The 24,029-nt window shown below is 41.5% G+C and overlaps 1 protein-coding gene across 7 annotated transcripts in view; it reads right to left on the bottom strand.

Annotated features, from left to right (window-relative positions):
• Positions 1-24,029, bottom strand: part of TNRC6C (trinucleotide repeat containing adaptor 6C) — a 157,663-nt gene that overhangs the window by 57,224 nt on the left and 76,410 nt on the right. For 5 of the 7 annotated variants that reach the window (XM_036910368.2, XM_036910369.2, XM_036910373.2 and 2 more), the window contains exon 4: positions 20,231-20,560. The exons of 1 other annotated variant lie outside the window; for it this stretch is intronic. In XM_036910368.2, the coding sequence (XP_036766263.2) occupies positions 20,231-20,560 (330 nt within the window). The remainder of the gene's footprint in view (positions 1-20,230; positions 20,561-24,029) is intronic. One more of the 7 variants, XM_036910371.2, reaches the window with a different exon arrangement.

The following is a 24,029-nucleotide window of genomic DNA, read 5'->3' as shown; positions in this document are numbered from 1 at the left end:
CTCCTAAACTGCTGGTGGGAATGCAAATTAGTTCAACCATTGTGGAAAGCAGTATGGAGGTTCCTCAAAAAGCTCAAAATAGAAATACCATTTGATGCAGGAATTCCTCTTCTAGGAATTTACCCTAAGAATGCAGGAGCCCAGTTTCAAAAAGACATATGCAGCCCTATGTTTATCACTGCACTATTTACAATAGCCAAGATATGGAAGCAACCTAAATGTCCATCAGTAGATGAATGGATAAAGAAGATGTGGTACATATACATGATGGAATATTACTCAGCCATAAGAAAAAAACAGATCCTACCATTTGCAACAACATGGATGGAGCTAGAGGGTATTATGCTCAGTGAAATAAGCCAGGCGGAGAAAGACAAGTACCAAATGATTTCATTCATATGTGGAGTATAAGAACAAAGAAAAACTGAAGGAACAAAACAGCAGCAGACTCACAGAACCCGCGAATGGACTAACAGTTACCAAAGGGAAAGGGAAAGGGACTGGGGAGGGTGGGTGGGAAGGGAGGGATAAGGGTGGAGAAAAAGAAAGGGGGCATTACGGTTAGCATGTATAGTGCATGGGGGACACGGGGAGGGCTGTGCAACACAGAGAAGACAAGTAGTGATTCTACAGCATCTTACTACGCTGATGGACAGTGACTATAATGGGGTTTGTCAGGGGGACTTGGTAAAGGGGGAGCCTAGTAAACATAATGTTCTTCATATAATTGTAGATTAATGATAACAAAAACAAAAAAAACCAGTGGAGCAAGGAAAGGCTAGCTAACAGGTACTGCAGGACAACCGGCTAGCCATATGGAAAAATAAAAGGAGACTCCCACACCTCGTATCATTCACAAAACCAACTTCCAGATGGATCAAAGACCTAATGATGAAAAGCAAAACTGTAAGCTTAGTAAGGAAATGTAGGAGAATATTTCTGTGATCTGGGACACTTATCTTCTCACAGAAGACATTTTAAAAGTTGATAAACTTGACTACAGTAATACTAGAAACATCTGTTATGACAAAAGACATCATATAAAGGAAGCTAAAAAGTAAGCCACAGATAGGAAGAAGATAGAACAGGTAGCAGATGATCAGAATGAAGAACTCCTACAAATTGATGAAAGACCAACAACAGAACAAAAATGGGAAGAACACAGGAAGATGCAATTTAGAGAAGAAGAAACCTGAGTGGCCACAAACTTATGGAGCAATCATCAACCTCATTAGTAACCAAGAAGTGCACTTTTAAACACTGAGACATCATTCCACACCTCAGACAGTTAGTTTCACACTAAAACATGGTGGTGGTGGTTTTCCTTTTGAGGGAGACAAGAATGGGGTTGAGGGTGATATCAGTAACGTTTCTGAATTAGAGATCTGAGGCAAATAAGGCAAAATATGTTATATCTGTGTTGTGGATATAGTCATATTCTTTTCTGTACACTTTCTTCTATTTTGAAAGTTTTTCAAAAAAAAAATAAATGCTTAAATGTGTTATCAAATGAAGTGACATAGATGAAACCCCAAAAAGTACCTGTGTGTTCTTAGACAGAAATGTAATGAGTAAATCTTTATTGTTAGAAAAATGTGATGACTTTGAGAGCAAAGAGATTCAGTGTGATTAAAAAATAATCTGATCATTGAATTAAGTCTAATTTCTGAAAGTGGAGACATAGATAGTATCTTTTAGCTTTATATCCATCATGCTTGCCACATATTAAAAATGTTTCCGGTACAAATAAAAGAATACATAAAACTAAACCTGAATTCCAGCTAAAGCCACCGATTAGCTGAACAATCTGAAGTTACTTCTCAACTCTAGAAAGACAGTGTTGAACTAAATAATCCTTAAGGTTCAGCTCTAAAATTTATGATTTTTAGAGCTTATATATACTATATTAACGTGAAAAATCACACAAAATACCAAGCAACATATTGACATGGTCAATCTCAACTACAATATTAAAGCAAAGTTATTTTTTTAATTGTGGTAAAATATACAAATGAAAATTTTTATTTTCACCGTTTTTGAGTATATGATTCAGTGGTTTAAGCAGATTCATATTGTGCAAACATCACCATTATCCATCAAGCCAAACCGGAACTCTACACCCGCTGAATGGAACTTCATTTCCCTCTGTCCCCAGACTCTGGTACCCACTAGGCTACTTTCTTTTCTCTCACTTTCCCTATTCCATGTACCTCCTAAAAGTGGAATCATATAATATCTGTCCTTTTGTGACTGGCTTGTATCACTTAGCATAATGTTTTTACATTCATCCATTTTGTGGCATGTGTCAGAATTTCCTTCCTTTTTAAAAAGATTATTCCTTTTAAATAACAACCCCATTGTGTGGATATACTGCATTTTAGTTATCCATTCATCCATCCATGGATGATTTGGATTTTTTCCACATTTTGGCTATTGTGGATGATGGTAAACATAAGCATACAAATTTCAATTTGGGGGGGTATATACCCAGAGGTAGTATTGCTGGATCATATGGTAAAACTATGTTGAATTTTTTGAGGAATTTCCATACTGTCTTCCACAGTGGCTGAACTATTTTACATATTCCTACCAGTCATACAGATGGTTCCATTTTCTCAACATCCTTGCCAACACTTGTTATTTTCTGTTCTTTGAATAATGGCCATTGTAACAGGTGTCAAAACATATCTCATTGTGGTTTATATTTGCATCTCCTTATTAATGATCAGTAATGCTGAGCCTCTCTTCACATATTAAAGCAAATATATATTTGTAATAAAACTTATTCTGTTTAAAAATGATCAGAGGCAAAGACAAAGAGCTACACTGTTTGGAGATAAAAAACAATAAAATGCAGAGTTGTCAATAAATACTGTAAAATGACTCCAACATATGCCACCCTCCCACTCAGATGACTTTGTTTTGGAATTTTCTACAAATATTTACAATCAAAATATAAAAGTGTGAATAACAAATATGAATACAAAATGAGCCAAGACATTTAATTTGCAACATTACCAGACGATAAAATGTAGGGGTAATGTTGTTTATGAGAAAAATCTAAACCTTTACATTCTGAGTTATATCCCATAACATTCTTCAAAAAAAGTAATTTCTAAGCTTCTCTATGAGATAGTAGGCAACGAATTTAACACAAAAGGTTGGAAATGAATTTGATATATCAGCTAAACCTGAAAAGGCAGACAACAAAAGAAGAATTAGGTGGAAAGCAGTGAATTGGTAACACTGGTAAGTGCAGCAATTCTGTACTTTCACAGACAGGCCTTTAGAGCTTTACAAGGGCAACAAAGGGCAAGGACCAAAGGGTAACCCTGGAATTAAGGAGATAATACTCTGAGAAAGAGAAATTTTCATTTATATGAATTAAAAAATCCCAAATTTCAAGAAAAATATTAGTTATTAGGACCAAAAAAAATCTCCACACCAAGGTGTATGCGGGTTTCTACAGGTCACAGTGCAGGCCGGGCTGCTACTGACAGGCATGTCCACCTTCTGGAGTGACCGCCCCAACGATAAAGGTAGAGTCGTCCATTCTTCGCAGGGTGGAGACAAAGAGCGCACGAGCAGCACGCCAGCCTGGTGGGGCGCGGTCACCTCTGCTTCACAGTGTGTCTGAGACACCGGCCTGGGCAGCACACACTGGCCGACCCCAGAACCGTCCACCCGGAGTAAGGAACAAGGGCCCCTGGGCGCCTCCCACCCCAGACCCCCGTTTCCCGACGGGGTCCTCACGCTGGCTTCCCAGCGGACCCCTCACCCCCGTTCCTCTCCAGGGCCTTCAGTAGTGGGCCCGCATCCCCTCCCTGGACACGCAGGCCACAAATGCCTGCTTAACCACCTCAAAGGGGCCTTCGCACGGAGGCCTGGGCTCCAGGCCGCCCACGAGGCTCGGTCTCTCTCGCCCTTTTCACGTCATCCCACCCCCTGCCCTGAGCTCTAACCAGCGCCTCAAAGCGCCCCCTCACCCTCCCAGCCCTGACAGCAAGGCCCTAGGAGGCAGCTGTCCCCCGCCTGGACTCAATACCTTTTTCCCTGCGGCACCTCGATGGACACTTGAGAAGCTTTCTTTCCCCAGTTAGGGTCCTTGGACACATTACGAAAGTCTTCTTTTCAACTCATTTAGACCAGGAGTTGCAAACATCTGTAAAGGGCCAGCTAGTAAATATTTTAGGCTTTGTGGGCCATATGGTCTCTGTCTCAACTATTAAGTTCTGTTGTGCAAAAGCCACCATAGATAATATGTAAATGAGTGTGGCTGCGTCCCAACAAATCTTTATTTACAAAAGCAGGCGGGGGCCAGATGTGGCTCTGGCCCTAGCTTGCCAAGCCCCAATTCAGAGGACACCTACCTATCATGTAATGGTTCCCAGGTGCGGGCGTCATACTGGGGGCACTGAGGAACAAACCCCTCCCCTCAGGGGGCACCATGTGTCTCTCCCTCTGGGTTGTAAACTCCTCAAAGACAAGGACTGCCAGTTTTTGCCCCCCCCTTTTTTTAACAGCTGGCACTACCAATCTACTACTAAAACATTGTTTCCTTCAAAGCTAAGTCACAGAGCCACAGACATCAGTTTGGAGCAACGGCATTTTACTTAAAGCAAACTGCCAAGCAGCTGTTTCTTTTCCTCCACCTGTGCAGCCTCCTCAGGGCTCCTGGCTAAGCGGCAGTCCCGTCACCGGGGAGGGGCAGGCAGAGAGCAAGGCCCCTCCGTGTTCGGTTTCGGGCCGCAGCTGTCAGCATGTGATGTTTTCCTGCCATAACCAGACACACTGCCATGCCTTCCTCTTTCTTTCCTGTTTCAGCTGTTCTGCTGTTTCTTGCTTCATGGTTCTTTAGTGACAGCACATAAACTAGGTCTCCAGAAATTAATTCAGTGGTGGTACACAGAGACAAAAAGTACATAAAGAGTAAATGAAAAGTAAACAAAAGTTATTCTTGTGTTTATTCTACACTTAAAAGCTCTCTGCCCAAGGGCAAGTTGTAGGTATTTATTTGAAAATTATGAATGCAAAAACCAAAAATTAAAAAGCCAGGGACTATACATTACATTGAGTAATTATTTTACTATCAGAAACAATGTAAAGAAGTAAGTTGTATCATTTTATCTTCCATTTGTGGGAGGAGGGCATCAACAAATACACATAATTTGATTGCTAAAGAAGACACTGAGGGCTGGGGGCGGAAGATGGCGGCGTGAGTAGAGCAGTGGAAATCTCCTCCCCAAACCACATATATCTATGAAAATATAACAAAGACAACCCTTCCTAGAATAAAGACCAGAGGACACAGGACAATATCCAGACCACATTCGCACCCGAGAGAACCCAGCGCCTTGCGAAGGGGGTAAGATACAAGCCCCGGCCCCGCGGGAGCCGAGCGCCCCTCCCCCCAGCTCCCGGCGGGAGAAGAGCAGGCAGAGCGGGAGGGAGACGGAGCCCAGGACTGCCGGACACCCAGCCCCAGCCATCCGGGCCAGAGCGCAGACACAGTGCGTGTGCAGGGGGCCCTGGATGCTAGGGAAACAGGGCAGCAAGAACAGTGAGCGGGCACCGGAGGCCGGGCGCCGGAGGACATAAGAAAAGGGAGCGACCAATTTTTTTTTGCTGTTTTGTTTTGGCGAGCGCTTTTTGGAAGTCTTAAAGGGATAGGGACCCCAATACTAGGGAAACAGGGCAGAAAGACCGGTGAGCAGAGGCCTGAGGCTGGCGCCGGAGAATAAAGAAAAACGAGCGGCCACTTTTTTTCTCTCTCTTTTTTTTTTTGAATTAAAAAAAAATTTTTTTTTTTTTTTTTTTGTGGTTGTTGTTTTGTTTTGGCGGGTGCTTTTTGGAAGTCTTAAAGGGGAAGGGTGGGACACTTAATCCAGAGGTAGGGAATCCGGGGACCTCTGGGCACCCTAATCCCTGGGCTGCAGGGAACAGGGAGGCACCTTACGGAGATAAATAGCCTCCCAGCCGCTCCTGCTCCAACGCGACTCCACCATTTTGCAGTAGCTGCCCGAGCCAGGCCACGCCCACAGCAACAGCGGAGATTAACTCCATAGCAGCCGGGCAGGAAGCAGAAGCCCTGTCTGCGCGCAGCTGCGCAGCACAAGCCACTAGAGGCCGCTGTTCTCCCAGGAGAGGAGGGCCACAAACCAACAAGAAAGGAAGTCCTTCCAGCCGTCACTCGTCCCAGTTCTGCAGACTATTCCTATCACCATGAAAAGGCAAAGCTACAGGCAGACAAAGATCACAGAGACAACACCAGAGAAGGAGACAGACCTAACCAGTCTCCCTGAAAAAGAATTCAAAATAAGAATCATAAACATGCTGACAGAGATGCAGAGAAATACGCAAGAGAAATGGGATGAAGTCCGGAAGGAGATCACAGATGCCAGAAAGGAGATCGCAGAAATGAAACAAACTCTGGAAGGGTTTATAAGCAGAATGGATAGGATGCAAGAGGCCATTGATGGAATTGAAACCAGAGAACAGGAACGCATAGAAGCTGACATAGAGAGAGACAAAAGGATCTCCAGGAATGAAACAATGTTAAGAGAACTGTGTGACCAATCCAAAAGGAACAATATCTGTATTATAGAGGTTCCAGAAGAAGAGAGAGGAAAAGAGATGGAAAGTATCTTAGAAGAAATAATTGCTGAAAACTTCCCCAAACTGGGGGAGGAAATAATCGAACAGACCACGGAAATACACAGAACCCCCAACAGAAAGGATCCAAGGAAGACAACACCAAGACACATAATAATTAAAATGGCAAAGATCAAGGACAAAGAAAGAGTTTTAAAGGCAGCTAGAGAGAAAAAGGTCACCTATAAAGGAAAACCCATCAGGCTAACATCAGACTTCTCGACAGAAACCCTACAGGCCAGAAGAGAATGGCATGATATATTTAATACAATGAAACAGAAGGGCCTTGAACCAAGGATACTGTATCCAGCACGACTATCATTCAAATATGACGGTGGGATTAAACAATTCCCAGACAAACAAAAGCTGAGGGAATTTGCTTCCCACAAACCACCTCTACAGAACATCTTACAGGGACTGCTCTAGATGGGAGCACTCCTAGAAAGAGCACAGCACAAAACACCCAACATATGAAGAATCGAGGAGGAGGAATGAGAAGGGAGAGAAGAAAAGAATCTCCAGACAGTGTATATAACAGCTCAATAAGCGAGCTAAGTTAGGCAGTAAGATACTAAAGAGGCTAACCTTGAACCTTTGGTAACCACGAATTTAAAGCCTGCAATGGCAATAAGTACGTATCTTTCCATAGTCACCCTAAATGTTAATGGGCTGAATGCACCAATCAAAAGACATAGAGTAATAGAATGGATAAAAAAGCAAGACCCATCTATATGCTGCTTACAAGAAACTCACCTCAAACCCAAAGACATGTACAGACTAAAAGTCAAGGGATGGAAAAACATATTTCAAGCAAACAACAGCGAGAAGAAAGCAGGGGTTGCAGTACTAATATCAGACAAAATAGACTTCAAAACAAAGAAAGTAACAAGAGATAAAGAAGGGCACTACATAATGATAAAGGGCTCAGTCCAACAAGAGGATATAACCATTCTAAATATATATGCACCCAACACAGGAGCACCAGCATATGTGAAACAAATACTAACAGAACTAAAGGGGAAAATAGACTGCAATGCATTCATTCTAGGAGACTTCAACACACCACTCACCCCAAAGGATAGATCCACTGGGCAGAAAATAACTAAGGACACAGAAGCACTGAACAACACAGTACAGCAGATGGACCTAATAGACATCTATAGAACTCTACATCCAAAAGCAACAGGATATACATTCTTCTCAAGTGCACATGGAACATTCTCCAGAATAGACCACATACTAGGCCACAAAAAGAGCCTCAGAAAATTCCAAAAGATTGAAATCATACCAACCAACTTTTCAGACCACAAAGGCATAAAACTAGAAATAAACTGTACAAAGAAAGCAAAGAGGCTCACAAACACACGGAGGCTTAACAACACGCTCCTAAATAATCAATGGATCAATGACCAAAATGGAGATCCAGCAATATATGGAAACAAATGACAACAACAACACTAAGCCCCAACTTCTGTGGGACGCAGCAAAAGCAGTCTTAAGAGGAAAGTATATAGCAATCCAAGCATATTTAAAAATGGAAGAAAAAGCCCAAATGAATGGTCTAATGTCACAATTATCGAAATTGGAAAAAGAAGAACAAATGAGGCCTAAGGTCAGCAGAAGGAGGGACATAATAAAGATCAGAGAAGAAATAAATAAAATTGAGAAGAATAAAACAATAGCAAAAATCAATGAAACCAAGAGCTGGTTCTTCGAGAAAATAAACAAAATAGATAAGCCTCTAGCCAGACTTATTAAGAAGAAAAGAGAGTCAACACAAATCAACAGTATCAGAAAAGAGAAAGGAAAAATCATGACGGACCCCACAGAAATACAAAGAATTATTAGAGACTACTATGAAAACCTATATGCTAACAAACTGGGAAACCTAGGAGAAATGGACAACTTCCTAGAAAAATACAACCCTCCAAGACTGACCCAGAAAGAAACAGAAAATCTAAACAGACCAATTACCAGCAACGAAATTGAAGCGGTAATCAAAAAACTACCAAAGAACAAAACCCCCGGGCCAGATGGATTTACCTCGGAATTTTATCAGACATACAGGGAAGACATAATACCCATTCTCCTTAAAGTTTTCCAAGAAATAGAAGAGGAGGGGATACTCCCAAACTCATTCTATGAAGCTAACATCACCCTAATACCAAAACCAGGCAAAGACACCACCAAAAAAGAAAACTACAGACCAATATCCCTGATGAACGTAGACGCAAAAATACTCAACAAAATTTTAGCAAACCGAATTCAAAAATACATCAAAACCATCGTACACCATGACCAAGTGGGATTCATCCCAGGGATGCAAGGATGGCACAACATTCGAAAGTCCATCAATATCATCCACCACATCAACAAAAAGAAAGACAAAAACCACATGATCATCTCCATAGATGCTGAAAAAGCATTTGACAAAGTTCAACATCCATTCATGATAAAAACTCTCAGCAAAATGGGAATAGAGGGCAAGTACCTCAACATAATAAAGGCCATCTATGATAAACCCACAGCCAACATTATATTGAACAGCGAGAAGCTGAAAGCATTTCCTCTGAGATCGGGAACTAGACAGGGATGCCCACTCTCTCCACTGTTATTTAACATAGTACTGGAGGTCCTAGCCACGGCAATCAGACAAAACAAAGAAATACAAGGAATCCAGATTGGAAAAGAAGAAGTTAAACTGTCACTATTTGCAGATGACATGATACTGTACATAAAAACCCTAAAGACTCCACCCCAAAACTACTAGAACTGATATCGGAATACAGCAAAGTTGCAGGATACAAAATCAACACACAGAAATCTGTGGCTTTCCTATACACTAACAATGAACCAACAGAAAGAGAAATCAGGAAAACAACTCCATTCACAATTGCACCAAAAAAAATAAAATACCTAGGAATAAACCTAACCAAGGAAGTGAAAGACTTATACTCTGAAAACTACAAGTCACTCTTAAGAGAAATTAAAGGGGACACTGACAGATGGAAACTCATCCCATGCTCGTGGCTAGGAAGAATTAATATCGTCAAAATGGCCATCCTGCCCAAAGCAATCTACAGATTTGATGCAATCCCTATGAAACTACCAGCAACATTCTTCAATAAACTGGATCAATTAATTCAAAAATTCATATGGAAACACCAAAGACCCCGAATAGCCAAAGCAATCCTGAGAAAGAAGAATAAAGCAGGGGGGATCTCACTCCTCAACTTCAAGGTCTACTATAAAGCCATAGTAATCAAGACAATTTGGTACTGGCACAAGAGCAGAGCCACAGACCAATGGAACAGACTAGAGAATCCAGACATTAACCCAGACATATATGGTCAATTAATATTTGATAAAGGAGCCATGGACATACATGGCGAAATGACAGTCTCTTCAACAGATGGTGCTGGCAAAACTGGACAGCTACATGTAGGAGAATGAAACTGGACCATTGTCTAACCCCACATACAAAAGTAAACTCAAAATGGATCAAAGACCTGAATATAAGTCATGAAACCATTAAACTCTTGGAAGAAAACATAGGCAAAAACCTCTTAGACATAAACATGAGTGACCTCTTCTTGAACATATCTCCCCGGGCAAGGAAAACAACAGCAAAAATGAGTAAGTGGGACTATATTAAGCTGAAAAGCTTCTGTACAGCAAAAGACACCATCAATAGAACAAAAAGGATCCCTACAGTATGGGAGAATATATTTGAAAATGACACATCCGATAAAGGCTTGACGTCCAGAATATATAAAGAGCTCACACGCCTCAACAAACAAAAACCAAATAACCCAATTAAAAAATGGGCAGAGGAACTGAACAGACAGTTCTCCAAAAAAGAAATACAGATGGCCAACAGATACATGAAAAGATGCTCCACATCGCTAATTATCAGAGAAATGCAAATTAAAACTACAATGAGGTATCACCTCACACCAGTAAGGATGGCTGCCATCCAAAAGACAAACAACAATAAATGTTGGCGAGGCTGTGGAGAAAGGGGAACCCTCCTACACTGCTGGTGGGAATGTAAGTTAGTTCAACCTTTGTGGAAAGCAGTATGGAGGTACATCAAAATGCTCAAAACAGACCTACCATTTGACCCAGGAATTGCACTCCTAGGAATTTACCCTAAGAATGCAGCAATCAAGTATGAGAAAGATCAGTGCACCCCTATGTTTATCGCAGCACTATTTACAATAGCCAAGAATTGGAAGCAACCTAAATGTCCATCGATAGATGAATGGATAAAGAAGATGTGGTATATATACACAATGGAATACTACTCAGCCATAAGAAAAGGGAAAATCCAACCATTTGCAGCAACATGGATGGAGTTGGAGGGTATTATGCTCAGTGAAACAAGCCAAGCGGAGAAACAGAAATACCAAATGATTTCACTTATCTGTGGAATATAAGAACAAAGGAAAAACTGAAAGAACAAAACAGCAGCAGAATCACAGAACTCAAGAATGGACTAACAGGTACCAAAGGGAAAGGGACTGGGGAGGATGGGTGGGTAGGGAGGGATAAGGGCGGGGGAGAAGTAGGGGGGTATTAAGATTAGCATGCATTGGGGGGTAGGAGAAAAGGGAGGGCTGTACAACACAGAGAAGGCAAGTAGTGATTCTACAACATTTTGCTATGCTGATGGACAGTGACTGTAAAGGGGCTTATAGGGGGGACCTGGTATAGGGGAGAGCCTAGTAAACATAATATTTGCCATGTAAGTGTAGATTAGTGATACCAAAAAAAAAAAAAAAGGGCAGTTCCTGTGTGGTAACCTCCAATGAGTTCTACACAAGAGTATACTAAGGGCATATAAAAGTGTAGGCAAAGGGTCTGTTTGTGTTTATACAGAGGATCAAAGCCTAATTGGGCTACCCCAAAAATCAAATAAGATACGATATGAAAAAGAACTTCCAACATCAGCACTCTCTGGAAGACTCATGCCAGAAGATGATCATCAAAAAACCCCAACAAAGATCCACGCACTGCTACAGCTGTAGATGCACTCATCCCACCAGCTCCTTGACTTGCCATGGGAATGAGGAAGGAGATATCTAAGCTGGCCTGTGCATACAGTAAAACAACAAATTTGACTGGATCTATACTGTTGGAACTCAATCAAGAATTAGGAGAAGTGCAAATTGTAGCGCTCCAAAATCTTACAACTACAGACTATTTACTGTTAAAAGAACATAAGGGATGTGAACATTCCCCAGGAATGGGTTGTTTTAATTTGTCTGATTTCTCTCAGACTGTTCAAGTTCAGTTGGACAATATCCACCATATCATAGATAAGTTTTCACAAATGCCTAAGGTGCCTAACTGGTTTTCTTGGTTTCACTGGAGATGGCTGGTAATTACAGGTATGCTTTGGTTATGTAACTATACTCCTATTATGTTAATGTGTGCGCGCAATTTAAGTAGTAGCTTAAAACCTATCCATGCTGAAGTTACTCTACAAGAAGATATGTCAAAGAAATAATCAATCTTCCCATGTTTTCTGCCGCCTGCTACTTCTATAGCTTTTCTTCTTCCTTCCTAATTACAACCCTTAAATAGAATTCATACCTCATATCAAATTTACCGAGTATCATAATTCCTCCAAGTGGTAAAGATACCTCAAGACAAATGCTGGGCATAGAAGCCACAGGGCATAAACATGCAAAGAAATAAAAAGCTAACCATTTCAAACAATAAGGCTTCTCTCTCACTTACCAACTTTACATTTCCCTGTATGGCCGCGGAAGATGACTGGTTAGCCAGAGACGGGTAAGATTCCTCAAGGGAGGAACAACCTAAGACAGGCACAGTCGCAGGGGGGTCATCAGGTAAGAAATTGGGGATCAACAGAGGTGAGGCTTAGAACCTCACCCCCCCTGTTCTGAGAGAAATCTTATGCATATGTGGATGTTTTATTGCCCTTGTCTAGCTTGGATTAACACATAGTCTACAGGCACACACCTGATCATCTACATTTGCTCTCTTACAACACTAAACTATGTTTTCTACCTTTATCTTGTATCTACCTACCACTTCAGCATTTTATTAAAAATAATAATAATAAAGAGAGAAATGTGGTATCCACATATAAATCAAGTATAAAAATCAAATGAGTATTCATATTTGAACTGAGTGTTTATAGTTCATAATGCATGAGCAAAACCGAAGGTTTCTGTGATGGCTGCCCTTGTACTGTTCACCATGTAAGAACTTATTCACTATGTAAGAATTTGTTCTCCATGTAAGAACTTGTTTGTTATGCCTCAGAAGATTGGAGACTGACGAAAATTAGGCTTGGGGTGGATTAATGATTGTGCATTGAGCATTGACTCCCCTATACAGAATTTTATTGTTGTTAACAACCATTTGATCAATAAATATGAGAGATGCCCTCACACACACACACAAAAAAAAAGTATACACTTCCAATGGTAAAATAATAAGTAACCAGGATGTAATGAATATAGTCAAGATATTGTAACAGCTTGGTATGGTGATAGCTGGTACCTAGAATTGTCATGTATATAAATGTTGAATCACTATGTTGTACACCTGAAACTAATGTAATGTAATACTGTGTGTCAACTACCCTTCAATAAAAAATAATTATCTACAAAAAAAAAAAAAGTTTTGTTCTTTTCAGTATAAAAATCTTACACATATTTTGTTAAATTTAACCATAAATATTTTATCTTTTGATGTTATTACACCATTTTCATTTTTCAGTTGTATACTACTAGTATATATAAATGCAATTTATTTTTTTGAATTGACTTTGTTTCTTTCAACCTTGCTTAAATTCATTATTCTGTAGTTTTTCTTTTTAAGATTTCTTAGGATCTGATATTTACACAATCATGTCATCTTCAAAGAAAGTTTTACTTCTTTCTTTTAAATCTTATTTATTGTTCGGATCTCCAGTATAATACTGAATAGAAGTGATGAAAGTAGATATCTTTGTTCTATTCCTGATCTGAGAGAGAAAGCATTCAATAGTTTACTATTAAGTCTCATAATAGCTGCAGGTTATATTGTGGGTGCCTTTTATCAGGTTGAAAAACTATTTCTAGTTTCCTGAGAGTATCACACATGCATGTTAAATTTTATCAAATGTTTTTTCTACTTCTTTTGAAATAATCATATGGTTTTTCTTCTTTATTCTATTTATATGGCAAATTACATCGATTTTTGAATATTAAACTAACCTGGCATTTCTGGGATAAACCTCAAAAAAAAAAAAAGAAGACATTATTGGGACAACTGGTAAAATTTAAATATATAAAATTTAGATATATTAAATAAATGGATTGTATCAATGTTAGATTTCCTTAGTTTATAACTGTACTGTGGTATACAAGAGAACATCTTTGTGAATAGGAGACATTTAAGGGCCATGGTATCTTCAGTTTACTTTCAAATGCTGCTCCAACAAAAACAAACAACTAAATGAGCGTATGTGGAAAATGAGACCCAAGATTAGATGATCAACGGAAGGCTGAGTGTCAATCCATACAGCAAATATTAGTGAAGCCTTTCCCTTATATTTTTCATGTTAAAAATAAAAGGTTCTAATTTTCCATACATCACCAAGTTTGGAACACTTAATACTTTGTCAAAGATAACTGAGTTTCATATCGTCCGATCACTTTGCCATGATACTGCCAGACACCTGTATGGTATGGAAGACTGTCACCTACAGTCCCCATTTCCCTAGAGGGCCACACGGCTAACAGTCTCCTGCTTAGGGTGGTAAAATCTGAAAGCATGTAACTGAGCCACACAGGCTGATCCTGGCCCCGAACAGGGAGCATGAGAAGGAGTGATCACAGCCCTCAGCTAATCCTTCCTGTTGCTGAGACCTTCCTTCTGCCTGACCCCAGGAACCTCACCAACTACATGTGAGGAGGGTTCACACGTGGACATTGAAGTTGGGGCACCTGCAAGCAGCTGTCCAAAAGCCCTGGGAGAAGGCAGCCAGAAGCACAGGTATGAGCGTGTCAGTTCACCAGCATAGGGGTGCCCGTCCCCTCCCAGCTCCACATGGACTGACATGTCCCTGCAGGTGCTCTACTTAGCTCCTGAGAGGCCATCACTGCCACTCTCCTCTCCACCACCGTCTTCAGTAGCCTGACCCAGTGGGGGTGGCATCTAAGGAGCCCGAGAAATCTAGGTGCTGTCGCTCACTGAGCAGTGCTCTGTGCCTCAAAGCAAGGACACGTCTGCAAGTGGTGCCAGCCAGGGGCAAGTGCTTCAAGCCCTTGTTCTGGGACTAGGCATGACCAGTGGGAAGGGGAAAAAACAGAGAAGGTTAGGGGAGAGGAGCAAAACAAGGGGAGGCTGAAGAAATGTTTCAAGAGGAAAAAAGTCTACAGAAGTGTTCTACTGACCGACATCTACCTGTCTGGCAGACGGAGAAAGGAGAGGATGTTGCTGCCCCGAGAGAGTCCTGGAGGTCCAGCTTGGCACACGCACCAAAACGCTCAAGGCTGTTTGGAAATGAGGGCTTTTGTCCTCAAGCCTACAAAGACTAGCAAACCCTTCTATGTGGAACTCTTTGGACAGGCTTAATCTAAGGAATGTAAGGCTAACAAGTTAACTTGCTGTATACATTTATCTATGTGATTACTTGCTATAGAAGCCACTAAAAATCTTTTTCTATATAGGTATGTATTTTTGTGTAACAAAAGCAGTAGATAAGGAAAAAACTGCAAGAATTATTATGATTTTTTTCATTGTGATTATTAAGTGTTAAGAAATTCTAAGATACCATTTTCCAAAGAAAAGTACTTCTGTGGGTACTATTTACATTAAAGATGTAAAAACCAAAAAAGTTAAGGATAAATATGAAAATTAAGCTGTGGTTCTACAATTCTGATTCTGGCCTTAGCACCTGGTGTTTCCAGTTCTAGTACATTCTCAGTGTCCCAGGAGCTTTCTTTACAAATGTCTCTCTTCCTACAGTTTGGGGGCCTCATACTGTGCCTGTCACAGTGTCCTCACTGCAAGTGCCCTTAGACACTCGTCTTGAGCTGAACATACAAGCCCAGCAGGAGCACCAGACAGGCTCGCAGACACGGCACAGGGGGCTGCCAGGCTCTCCCCGGAGCGTTCCGTGCTGGGGCAGGGACAGGAACCAGGCACGCGAGCTCCACTCCTTGCTTCCGTTTTCCCTTCTGTCACTTGTATCTTGTTTTATCATTTTTTCTTTCTTTCCAAGTACTTTTCTTTGGAAAATGGTATCTCAGAATTCTTAAAGCTTAATAATCACAATGAAAAATATTGTAATAATTCTTGCAGTTTTTTCCTTATCTACTGCTTTTGTTACACAAAAATACATATCTATATAGAAAAAGATTTTTAGTGGCTTCTCTAGCAAGTAATCACATAGATAAATGTATACAGCAAGTTAACTTGTTAGCCTTACATTCCTTATATTAAAATGAGAATTTAAAATGGGAATCAGCTGTGTTCTATATATTTTAAATATAAAAAAGTAGTTTTAACTTAAAATTTAAAAATCTGGAAAGGTCTTGAAAACTAGAAGGTAAAAAGTTATGATTTTAATGCAATATTTATGGTTTTCAAATATAGAGTCACTGATTTGAAAATACCACTCACCACTGTCTCCTTGGGACAGTGGTAAAAACAAAACAAAACCCAAACAGCAGAACCTGTATCCCCAACACCTGAACGAAAAATAGGCTCTAGCCACTCAGCCACTCACCACTGTCCCTTACCCACTTAGACATCCTTCTTTAAAGTCTTTGGTGGGCCTCTGAGGAGCATAGTTTAAACATTTCTGCTCTGGGGATCCCTAATGTCTCTCCTCCCCCTCCTCCACTTTATCGCTGGCATTATCACCACCACCATCCCCAACCCCATCACCAGCATTATCATCATCGCCGCCACCACCACCTCCACATATTCTGATGTTAGAATTATTCCTAAAATGAAAATGTATGTTTTCTCTTTATGTTTAAATCACACCATTCTCCATAGGAAAACTTTGACTTCAACAATATATGAATAACATGCTTTTCATAATACAAAGTCTTTTGACTATGTCATCAATGCTCAAATCCCTCTTTGAGTAATAGGCTAAAAGATAAAAGTAGGTGAAAAAAATTGTGAAATAACTGGTTTCTAGCAGCAGGTGCTCTGAACTGAATGAAAGCTCTGAGACAGGCAAGACTGGATTCTCTTGCAGGTAGTCTAGGCTCTCTTGCACAGCCCGGGAGCTTTAAAAAGCCAAAGCCCATACACATCTGCTGTGCAGCAGGTCTGAGAGTTTCCAAGCAAGAGTCTATATACCCATAGGATAGCACATACTTTATAGCCCTTAACATTCAAGTATTTCCACACACTAAATTAACTGAACCTTACATATCATGCCTATTTTACAGATGAGGAAACAGAGGCTTGGCGAAGTCAAACTTGGCAAAGGTGTTATAATTAATAAGCAGTAAGGATAGAACTGAAACCTGCATTTTCAGAATACAATTCTAGTGCTCTTTCTACTATATCATTATCAAAATAATTTCCAATAAAAAAAGCCTTAAAAAACAGTAATGAAGTTTGTGTATGTTAAATTCTCTTTTCTTCTATTGTTGAAACGGTTCATATATTCTAAAAATAGGTGTATAAAATCTAAATACTATAACTAAGTGACTAAATTAAAAAGGATTAGGCAATAGCATAGTTTAAAGAGAAAAGCTTTCTTTTTTTAAAATTTTTATTTTGGTATCATTAATCTACAATTACATGAAGGACATTATGTTTACTAGGCTCCCCCCTTCACCAAGTCCCCCCGACATCCCCGTTCAGTCACTGTCCATCAACATAGTAAGATGCTGTAAAATCACTACTTGTCTTCTCTGTGTTGCACAGCCCTCCCTGTGCCCCCCCCTCACACTATACATACTAATCGTAATGCCCCCTTTGAAAAGCTTTCTTTTTTGTTCTTAAATTCCAAGACGTTATGATATAAAGATATAATTTTCAAGGAAAAGTATTTAATAAGAAGCTTCCAAAAGCCACAGTATAAGCAAAATTTTAATTAGGTATCAAATTAATCAGAGAGGGAAGTATGGACTAGATTTAGTCAGAAGAGGGCAGAATGCTTAACCAGTACCCACTGATAAATAGAACGTAATTCATTCTTTATCACCACAATCCTTTTAACTGAAATTAAAGAATAAACTATACATTACGAAAAACAATTCCAAATGCTTCCCATAGCTGAAATACATGCTTGCTGATAACACAAAGTCCTTGCCACTTGGTTTTCAAGGGACAAGATTAATGTTAAGAACTGTTTTTAGCTTTGAGAACCAAAGGCACCTTCCCCTCCACTGCATTTACTGTGTGTAAAAACCTCATGGAGAAAGTACTTAGAATTCAGATTTCCATTGCTGGACAGACTCTGAAACATTTCATCTGTCACCTTCTATAAATGCAAGGGATTATGAAATACAGAATAGAGTAAAAGGTTTACTGAAAACAATAATCAAAGTGTCCACAAGAATAAGCTTTTTGTCCTGTGTTCTTCAAGATGGCAGTAAAATGCGCAGGCACCCCCCAGGGTGGGGAAGGCACTAGAAGAGCAATACACGTACACAGTGGGGCAAGGGAGGGCCCGGGGCTGGGAGGCGCTGGGCCAGGCAACTCCAGCCACAAGGGCCACCCCTGTGCAGGCCTGTGGTCACCTGCAGCAGGAGCTGGCGGTGCCCCTGCTCTCCGGGACATGACGATGCACCCCTCAAGGACCCACTCAACTGGGCACAGGTGTTGCAGAGAGGATTCGAAAGCTTTGATGATCTAACTGCAGCTGACACTAAACTGATTTTTCCCCCCCTTTAAATTCCTTGTCACACACATTTTCACTCCGGGACCCCAGTTACAGGGAGCACCACCAAACTTGCTCTTCCTGTGGAAGTCAGCCAAAAGAAAGGGCGTCTTGCCCATTGGCTGCACGCAAACAAACTGCAGCTCTTCCGTGCCTTTGCTTTGGGTTCCTTCTTCTTTCCCGCTTTTGCTAAACACCCCCTAAACATTTGGCACACCAACACGAGCTGTAAGAGTCCAAATGAGCCCATATGTAAGCTGGCAAGTGTCCAACTTCTTAATTACTCTCCTGCCTCTATCTAAAAAAGATCTAAGTAGCAAACACTATGCATATTAATCAAAGCCTCTGTTTATAAATGCACAAAGCAACCTCCAAAGCAATACAGTTCTGCCTTTAGCACAATGAAAGGGCTTTTTTTAAAAAAAAGATAAAGGCTCTCAAGTTTTTCAAGCTGGAGTTATGCTGCAGATTTGGAAAGACAGTCAATAGAAAATAACAAATGATATTTTTCTAGAACCTTAATAGTGTCATGTTATATACATTTACATACTAACAGTATGTAATTTATCTCACCAGTTAAAATTTTTTGCCAAGTGACTAAATGAGTCAAATCAATTTATCCTCCAAATCAATATATGAATTCAAAAATCCATTTCCCCCTGTATTATTCTATTAGAAGGCCAATGTTTTACATCAGGACAAACTTGTTACTGAAAGAGTGAGCCCAGAACCAGGGCTGGGAGGAGCCCTTCTACCTAGGGGACTCGTGGGCATGTCTCTTTGGAGCTGGGCAGTGGGGTGGGGGGAGGTGGGGGGGTACTGGACGGTCTCCCGCAGGGCTGACGCTGCCCGCACTCAGTACTTCTGCTCTGCCAGTCAATTCCTTTCCCGTCCTTACACAGCGTTTCTAGGCCTTTGTCGCCCTGGCTGCTTTGGCACGCCTGTTTGAGTGCCCGTGTTTCCTATGAGAGGTGTCACCCACAGGAGATTGTTCAAGTGGAGTCACGAACTGTCACCTTGGTGCTGGAGAAGTTCCTCATTCTGAATCGGTGTCGAGGTGTGTACGTGTACTGAGAAAGACCGCGCTGAGCGTGTCTGTGAGACAGTCAGCGAACAACCCCAGTTAGAAGAAGAGGCCGTGAGGAAGGGAAAGAGAAACGTCACCTAGTCAGGGCTGTGAAGGGCCTCAACAGCCAGGCAGACAGACTTTGTGCCTCAGGCACTAGGAAACCAGGTTTTTGAGGGGACCTCTGAATCAATGAAAGGTGACATCCAGCTGATACCAGAGACTACTGGGGAAGAGATGAAACTGGTATAAAATGAAGACTTTTATTTGGGAACCCGACATCAATCAATTCTTATTTTATTAATATTATATAAATTGATTCCATTTTCTGAGATGTTTTTAAATGATTTAGTTTTCAATATAGATATTAAAAAGTATAAAGAGCTAGAGGAATAGCTTTAAAATTTAATTTTCATACCAAAATTTTACTGAATCAATTTCTTGATAAGTTTCTAGTTATCCAAGAAGATACCAGTAATATCTTGTGTCAGCAGCATCTGCTGAGAACACTGATGCAAAATTTGCCTAATTTTGAGTATGGACCAAAATTACGTCTGTTTTTTGTTGCAGGGCAGCAAAGCTGAAAACAGCACACCAGTTCTCAGACAAGAAGCAAGCCTCATTCTATGTGGTTTTACCTGGTTGGAGCTTACTGGGATGCTGCTGTGCTCCGGCTCCAGGGAGGGGAGGGGGGCTTGCCCCTGCGGGCCCAGCACCCTGGGCTGGGCTCACACTGGGCAGAGCCCCTGTAGGCAATGGCTGACCTCTCTTTAACAGCTGCTTCTGTTCTTGCTGGCGGAAGCGTGGAGGCACCTCGCGTGGCAGGTAGCGGGATGCGGCTGGCTGCTGCTGGCTGCCGGCAGATCCGCGTTTGCCATTGCCACTGTTGGAGAGAGTGCTGGTGGAAGTACTGGTACTGGTACCGGCAGCTTGGGGCTGGCTTGAACAGGTCTTAGTAGGTTCTGGCACTATAAGGAACAAAATGAGAACCCAAAACTTTAGAACCCAATACACCTCCTTAAAACGCAACCCAAACCAAAGAAAACAAAATAAAAACTGAGAAATGACAATGTAGTGCTTTAGAAACAGAACTGGACTAAAGCCCAGAGTTACGGGTTTGAGACCCAGTTTTCCTGTAAACTAAGTGCAATCTTGGGCAGTAACTTTTGGGCCACAGTTCCCTCATCTGTAAAATGGGTGATTAAGTTAGGTCAGCAGTTCACACTTCCGCTTGCATCAGCCTGAACTCAGGCTGAGTCAAGCCCCATTCCCAGGTCCTACCAAGGAAATCAGCAGGTTGGAAGGAAGACTTTGCATTTCTGACAAGTTCTCAGGTGATGCGGATGCTGCTGGTCCCTGGATCACATTTTGAGAACCACTGTTCTTGGTCAGTGATTCTCAAATGAAGGGACTGTCAGATGTCCATGAATTTATATATATTTTTGTTTCAGTTCTGATGACAACCTAAAAATATGTATTTTGGTGCATTCTGGGTTATCTGAATAATGAAAGCATTCATGGTGATGGTGTCTATAGTGCTACTATATTCTGTCACAAATTTATTGTAAAGGAATGCAGGTGAGCTATTAGCAAATGATGCATTTGCATTAAGTGAAAGCCAAAATGTATCAGAATATGTTGCATAAACAAAGTTTTCACAGCAGTTTAAATAGAAAAAAGGAGAGTTGAGTGATAGGCATGCCAAATAAAAAAGGGGATTTGAGTAGCAACTCTGCATGCAGACGGAATACAGACACATCAAGTGCAAAAGAATCTGAGTCTCAACAGTCATTTACATCCTGAACTTGTAACATCACTATCCAGAACAATTACATTTTGTCTTGTCATTTGAAAAAATCTTTTCTTCTACTTAATCTGCAAATGTTCTTGGTTTTACAGCTGAGTAAGACATGGGCAAAACAAGTTCATCCTCAGTTCTGTGTATATCTTGCATGTATAAGTAACATAAAAATATTTCCAGTCAGCTCTCCTGGCCTGCACGCCTCATCTCCCAACACGCGTCCTGCTGTCCACCTGTGACCCTACGCCGTCTGCACAATCTGCATCCACGAGGCCTCCGCCCACAGTTCTTCTGCTGCCCCGCCAGGCAAACCCTCCATCCTAGATGAAGCCACTGTCCACTCTTTTCACCCTTGACTCTCTCAAGAAATCAAAACCATGCAGTTTGGTGTCACAAACGTAAGTTCATGTTCCCTCACCTTGGGACACCCTCACGGCTTCCTGATCATCCTACACTTCCCGGGTCTGCCTGGTTCCACTGCTGGCAATGGCTCCTTCAAAGAACTTCCTCTCTCAGGCTGTCAGTACCTATATCTCCTTCCGCATCCCCATAAGATGAACCCTGATGACTCTCCAGAAGAAAGGAAAAGCCAACAGGTGCAAACTTCAAGTTTTTGCCACTACAAACACACGAGTATCACATGCTCAGTCCCACACTCCACTGCTCCTACCTGAGGCCACTATCGTATTACACCAACTCCAAGCCTCACATTTCTCCCTATTTAACATCACTTAGAGTGGATGTCTTTCCCTCAATGACACATTGGTTAATGGGCAGTGTTTTTTCCTTTCTTAGCAGTACATGGAATACTGGCGCATCTTACAATCAATGGTGCCAGAGAGGCAATGTGAGACAGTGCCCTCCATGGGACCCCATCTCAGGGGTTTTGTGTGCCCTGGGCTTCAACCCATGACACTCTCCAGAGCAGAAAGAAAGGCCCAAAGCATAAGAGTGAGTCTTTGATTAATTCTTTGTTTTATAAATAATGAATTTTGTTTTTTTCCAGTCAGGGCTTAGTATAATGGATATCACTGTGTACACACAAAAAAGAGAATTCTGATACTTGTGTTTGTTTGAGGGGAGAAAAGCAAATTCTCGACCTCTAACTTGCCCAGAGACTGTGGGCTCACTCTGCAACCAGCTCCTCTGCACCAGCATTTAGACATGCACAAATCTCTACCATCTGCAAAGATGCCAACAACTGCTACTCTCCTTGACCCCAAGCCTCGCCCCCGCCGCCCAACTACCTCCCAATGTGTCTCCTCTCCCGCCAGGCTTCTTGGGGCGTTTATACTACCTCTTGCGGCTTCCTCACCTGCCACCTGCCCCTTATTCAGCCCCTCACCCTCTTCTTCACTGGTACTGACCACAGCTTCCTTGAAGATAAAACCCAACACCACATTCTGAGCTTTACCTTCCTGACCTCAGGTTGTCTTTATCAGAGACAGCCGCTCCGGCCATCTTGAAGCACTCTCTTCCTTGGTCCCCATGACACTGGAAGTCCTTCCTTGGATTTCCTCTGGCCTCTCTGGCCACTCTTTCCTGCTCCTCTTGGCAGCTTCCTCATCCGCCCTTCTTGAAGGTTCTGTTGCAGACACTCTGCTCATACACTCAATCCAGGTCGTGTGGTCTACTCCCACAGCTTTCCTTATCAACTCTGTACTCACAATCTGAGTCCCAGGTGGCTACAGATATCTGTATGTGGATGTCTTACAGGCACCCAAAATCAGCATTTCCCAAATACTCATCAGCTTTCTGGCCTCACTCTTCTTCTGAGTCTTCCCATCACTCTCCCAGCAGATAGCTTCAAGTCAGAAATCTGGGCTCCATCCTTGATTCTTCCCTTTATCTCCCCCAACCTACATCTAACTAACCACTGATCAATGATATTTCTAGCGCTTAAATGTCTCCCTTAAATATCCCTCAAGCTCATCTGCCTTTGCATTCCTACTGATGTGAGCAGAGCCCCGGCACCATGATCTCCTATTGGAACACTAGAAGAGCTTGTTTGTTTCTGATCCGTCACCCACTTCAGATCTTCCCCTGGTGCAGAATCCTGCCAGGCTCCTCTAGCCCTCTGGATAGAGCCCACAAGGTCCTGAGCAGTCAGATGCCCCTACTCCCATTTTCCAAACACATGCTCTAACTTCACATGCTGACTTCCCACCTCGGGGCCACTGCTCCTCCCTCTTCTATCTAACCACCATGTATCACCAATTCTAAGACACATTTCTAAAATTGGAGTACATCTTATAATTGGTGATGTCTCTATCAGTTTAACTGGCAATGTTTTTCTTTTTAAGCAGTACATAAAATAATGCACAATACAGTTGACAGTATCTCAGATTCAATAAAACATGGTAATTCCTAGTCTTTCTCTAAAATATCAGATTAAATGTCACTTCTGCTCAGACCCTTCCCTGGCTCTCCCAAACATTCACAGACCTCTGTATTTATCAGAGCACTCAGCATTGTGCGACTTTCCAAAATGTCTATCTTCCCCTCTGGGCTGTAAGTGATGTCAGCCTCATGCCTGACAGTAAGTGCTCAGTACATCTTAAAGGAGTTGACTGTTCTTCTCAAAAACACACTGAAATTAAAAAGAAAGGAAGAAATAGCAGAATATAAATAAAGTA

The sequence above is a fragment of the Manis pentadactyla genome, chromosome 4 (genome assembly GCF_030020395.1).
Source record: "Manis pentadactyla isolate mManPen7 chromosome 4, mManPen7.hap1, whole genome shotgun sequence".
Lineage (NCBI taxonomy): Eukaryota > Metazoa > Chordata > Mammalia > Pholidota > Manidae > Manis > Manis pentadactyla.
Note: the sequence above shows the minus strand (reverse complement) of the source record. Positions and strands in the feature narration are given on the sequence as shown.